The 5,000-nt window shown below is 40.1% G+C and overlaps 2 protein-coding genes across 2 annotated transcripts in view; one reads left to right on the top strand and one right to left on the bottom strand.

Annotated features, from left to right (window-relative positions):
* LOC138012466 (uncharacterized) overlaps positions 1–2,390 on the top strand; it is an 11,622-nt gene extending 9,232 nt beyond the window's left edge. Inside the window, exons 6-7 of the mRNA XM_068859243.1 lie at positions 1,771–1,894; positions 2,256–2,390. Coding sequence (XP_068715344.1) covers positions 1,771–1,894; positions 2,256–2,315 — 184 coding nt within the window. The 3' untranslated portion in view covers positions 2,316–2,390. The remainder of the gene's footprint in view (positions 1–1,770; positions 1,895–2,255) is intronic.
* Positions 2,367–5,000, bottom strand: part of LOC138012465 (uncharacterized) — a 6,408-nt gene continuing 3,774 nt past the window's right edge. Inside the window, exons 3-4 of the mRNA XM_068859242.1 lie at positions 4,822–4,905; positions 2,367–4,135 (exon numbers count right to left, since the gene is read on the bottom strand). Of these exons, the coding sequence (XP_068715343.1) occupies positions 3,565–4,135; positions 4,822–4,905 (655 nt within the window). The 3' untranslated portion in view covers positions 2,367–3,564. The remainder of the gene's footprint in view (positions 4,136–4,821; positions 4,906–5,000) is intronic.

Below are 5,000 nucleotides of genomic sequence, written 5' to 3' on the forward strand. Positions count from 1 at the left end.
AGACTATCGCGATTATTCTAACTAGTTCAAGTCGTCCAAGGTAGATAAAGGATCCTAAAAATAAATTGGTACGAGCGGTTTCAGAGTAAAATAGAGAAAAAAAAGGACCGCATTTGTACGTTTGCGTTGTCGTCAAAATCTCAAACTTGGTGATTTCACGTCGTTGTTACGCTGAGTACGGCAAAAATATGTGCTAATTTGCGTGCCGCAAGTGCAGCACAATTATTTTTCCTATTTTAACCGATTGAATTAATAGTTTTGTGGCGCTGTCGTCACCCTAGCCGTCGATAGCAAAGACGATAGCAATTTAGCACTGGGGCAAGTATTCCACGATTATTCCGTCTTGTTCACCTCGGTGCGATCTATCCTGTAACTGGATGGGTACGAACGGTCGTAAAGTCAAAACAGAAAATGAATGGTCATTGTTATATGCTCACCTTGTCAAAATCTAAAATTTGGTGATTTCACGTTGTTGTTTTGTGAAGTACGGCAAAGAAATGCACGGAAATTCGTGCTGCACGTACTGCACGAGTGTTTATCCTCTTTTAACCAATAATATTATTGCTTTTTGGCGTTGTCGTTGCCATAGCCGTCGTTGTTTCTTAAACTCCCTAATAGGGTTTAAGAAACGACGACGGCTACGGCAACGACAACGCCAAAAAGCAGTAATATTATTGGTTAAAAGAACCAAAATGATCGTGCTGCACGTGCGGCACGCATTTTTGAACATTTCTCTCCCGTACTCGTCAAAACTCCTACGTGAAACGACCAAATTTAAAGGTGATGTTACACGAGCCGATTTTTAACGCCGATTTTAAATCCATGTTACACGAGACAGCTTTTAATGCAAGTTTGTTGCGGCAACGGTATGTTACACGAGACGATTTTTAACGCAACATTGCTCGCAACACTTGAACCCAGGCTCCTGCTCGACAAATATGGCGGACAATGACGGCGGCTGAAAATCATTCAGGTTCTGTTGTTAGTGGACGATTTGGAAGATGAAAAAGGAAGAAATCGGGAACGAATTATTTGGACGAGAAGATGGATTAGACGGAGGGAGGAAAGAGGAGTAGATCATCAGTTAATAAGAGAGTTAGCTCTTGACGATGTTGCGTTAAAAGTCAGCGGCGGGGGTGTTACACGCACCAACACCAACAAAATTCAGGCAACAATCTTGCAGGTTTTTGAATCGCTTTCAAAAACCTGCAACATGTTGCCGCAACAAAATGTTGCGTTAAAAATCGCCCTGTGCACCCCGTTACACGAGGCAACTTTTAACGCAACAATGTTGCGTTAAAAATCGGCTCGTGTAACATCACCTTAAGCTTTTGATGACAACCTGGACAAACTACAGCGAATCTTTCAGTCTCACTCCTTACTTCAAATCCGTCCGTACCAATCCAGTTATAGGACACTTTGCCCATATTGTATAATACAAGCAAGATGGAATAATCATGAACATTTAGAATAGATCAAACTTATATTTTGAAGTTCCGTTTTCGTCGCCGTAGTCGTCGAGGTATCTTAAACTCCCTTTTGCTTAAATTCCCTACTGATGTCAAAAGTGACGTTTCATTCTACATTTGTACTGTGAAACTGCTCGTACCCAATTTATTTTTAAGATAATTCGCTCCCTTTTTTATTAAGAAGTATGGCATGAAAGCAAAGCCTGGCCTTGGCCACATGGAGCCAATCTTGAGCAGTAGGAATCAGGAAGTCTCTCTTTATATGTTAAATGAAGTGAAGAAGCAGCTCTTCTTTCCTTAGTGTTGGATCTGTTGCCGGATTTCTGCTATTACTTGTCGCTGTTTATGTTTGCTGCCTGCGTCGTCGCCTGAACAAATTGCAAGACGGACATCAGCCGAAACCATCAATGTGTGCAAAAATAAAGGTAAGTAAAAAAGATGCGATTCCGAAGTGATTGATAAGAAGTGATAGCATGTTCGGTGTAAGAGGTAAAGGATGAGAGCGGTAAATTTTAGCCTTGAAAAAGAATAACGGTAATTAATATAGTCTCCCCCCCCCTTCCCCCCCCCCCCCCCCCTTCCCAAAGAAAACTTGCAGAAATTTCAGGCGACCCCGAGAATGACCTTTGCACAAATGAGAAATTAAAAGTTCGGTTTAAAGTTGTCTTTGGTAGGAATAGATCTAGAGGTTGCCTTTAGAGAATTGTGAATGACAATTTACTGTAGGTGGCGTGTACAATTCATTGGCTTAGTCAACCCATTGCTGTATTGATGTTGTTGTTTAAGGATGACTTAACAGCACTTTGCTGCCAATGCTGCAGAAAATCCCAATACCAGGAACTTTAATTAGATGGAAGAAGGGATTGCCAACGTCACATGTGGAAAGCTACTACACTGAAGAATCATTGGATTCTAAAATTGTTTTAATACACTCTTTTAAATTAAAAAGGTGTCTACTTAGTAAGTTAAACGTTTTCAAATTCCCAGACAAAGCATGAACGTACGTACGTATCTTACAACTGAAGCAGCGTGAAAAGTAATCTTGAAGTGTACTGAGGCTAAAAATATTTTTCGTTACACTACCTAACAAAAGCTCTTTACCGATAGCAAACCTACTTTTCCGTTCTATGAAGATGACGTTTCTTATGCGAAGCACAAGTAATTAATAAAATTGGCCCTCATACTACGAGAGGCATGGGTTTTTTCAGTTTTCCTTTATGTCACTAACTTTTTAAAGAAAACCATTTGTGTGTGATGCCAAATGAGGAATTTAAATGGGACCTCTAGTAAAACAATAAAATAACTTAAAACCGTAGAATATAATGTTTACAATCAAAATTGTTCTAACTTTTTCCATTGAAAGCGTTTATATCCGAAATAAATGAATTCCAAACATGTTTGTTTTGATTTTCAAATTTCCCGGGCGTCGCCATCTTGAATAATTCTAACGTGTATAATGGTTGCCCTATTGCTCTTTGTGTGCAACCGTACACGTCACAATTATTCAAGATGGCGGCACCCCGGAAATTTGAAAGTGGAAATAAGCAGCAGTGTAACTTGCTATGGCTTGGTATTGTAAGCAGGTTCTATTGTTTTTAAGTCTGATTCATTGTTTGAATTGTTTAGTCTTTTGTTTTTGGCTTGGGTAGCGAGACAATACATTATACGTTACGACAGCCGCTACAGTCACCCAAAATAAGTGATTCTAAAATTAAATTCTTTTTTTTTTCCGATACGGACACCTTATTGAAAACAATTGTCGAGCAATTTGATTGCAAACATTATTTTGTTGGGTTTAAAATTACTCATTAGCCGGAGTGGAGGTTCGAATCAGGCTCTCACCAACTCGTTCGTGGGTCAAGTAACTGTTCTTTTTACTCACTTTTATGGATTGAAAGCCAACTTTCGAGGAATATTTTCAAAATGCGTTTGTTAAATGTGTCTCAACGAATCTTTGTTTTTTTTTGGTTACGTGTACTTTCACCTTTTCAAACAAAGGATCATCCATGATTATATAAGTTCTCCCGGTAATTAAAAATAAGTAAAACCATGGGGAGAAATGTAGAAAAGTCTGTAAAAATCCTTGAACAATGTTTCATTCTCTGAAGAGTAGATTCCTCACGACAAGGCGAGAGACTCCCCTTACAGATCTGTCTACTCCTCGAGCGACAAAGCCCGTGGTTCCTCTGACAGATTTGTCCACATTTCGTGCGACAAAACTCGTAACTCCCCTTACTGAACTGTCAACAAAGCCCGTTGTTCCCCTCACAGATTTATCCACACCTCGCGCGACAAAGCTCGTAGCCCCCATTACATTTCGAGCGACGAAGCCCGTGGTCCCCCTCACAGATTTGTCCACATTTCGAGCGACGAAGCTGGTGGTCCCTGTGACTGTGTTGCCTACATTTCGAGTTACTCCCCACACAGATTTCGTTACGTATGACATTGTCATATTGACGTAGCCTTGAGGTAGCTCCTCGGCTTCATCACTCGCGTCGTCGTTCACGATCTGCTGGTTCATATTCTTCTGTATCGCGCTGATTAGCCCTTCTCCAAGCTCTTTGAGTGCATCGATCACTGATTCGTCTCGTGAATGCAAACTAAATTCACTGTCCTTGCATCTGACGTAAACCTCTAACGGTGCAGCGTTCTTAGTTGTGTAACACCTAAGAATAAGGAAGACCAAATTCGGCATGATAATTTCAAATGATAAACTCAAAACGACGGTCGCTAAAGAGGGGAGCAGGTGGCAGAAGAAGTCCCTCAAATAGACCAATTTCGATATATTAAAATTCAGTCCGAAGCAAAAGGCATCATCTCGAGGCTCTGGGGAATAAATATAAGGATTTGTATGAGTTTATTCCCCAGAGCCTCGAGATGGTGCCTTTTGTTTCGGACTGAATTTTAATATATCGAAGTTGGTCTATTAGTACCATTTGACACGGTCTACTCCGCTCTATGCATTTGGAATCAGGGGCGTGAAGTTGACATCACTAACTGAAAAATCTTAAAATACATCTTGTGATGTTTGTTTAAACTTTTCTCATTAAGTTTAGTTCGGCAATCCTTTCGTCAGGCACTTATGACACTCACTTCTGAAAGCTTGCTTGGCTAAGTAAAAGTCTGATCTTTTTACGGAAAGAAAATACGAATCCACGCGGGCTTTCTGATGTCCTCAATCGACTTATTACTTATTACTTGATGATCAACCTTGCCTATATGGCTTTTGAGGCAGAGAACGATTGATAAAAATAAACGCTTCGTCGTCGCACAGCACAACTTCCAACAGCAAAAGACCTTATTTTAGTTAGTGAAAGCTTTTTGTAACACAAATTATCAAAAAAGTACTTACTTTTCGCAGTAAATTCCGTCTCCCTTATCTCGATTGATGTTGGAAAAACACTCGCAACATTTTTGCGTCTCCAGACTGTAACACCTGTCAACAAAAACAAACAATGAAGGAGTCGGTCGGAGACTCTTTAATTTAAAGCCAAGGCAGATTTCAAGGATATACCTTCCAGTTTGTATGAG

The sequence above is a fragment of the Montipora foliosa genome, chromosome 8, assembly GCF_036669935.1.
Source record: "Montipora foliosa isolate CH-2021 chromosome 8, ASM3666993v2, whole genome shotgun sequence".
NCBI lineage: Eukaryota > Metazoa > Cnidaria > Anthozoa > Scleractinia > Acroporidae > Montipora > Montipora foliosa.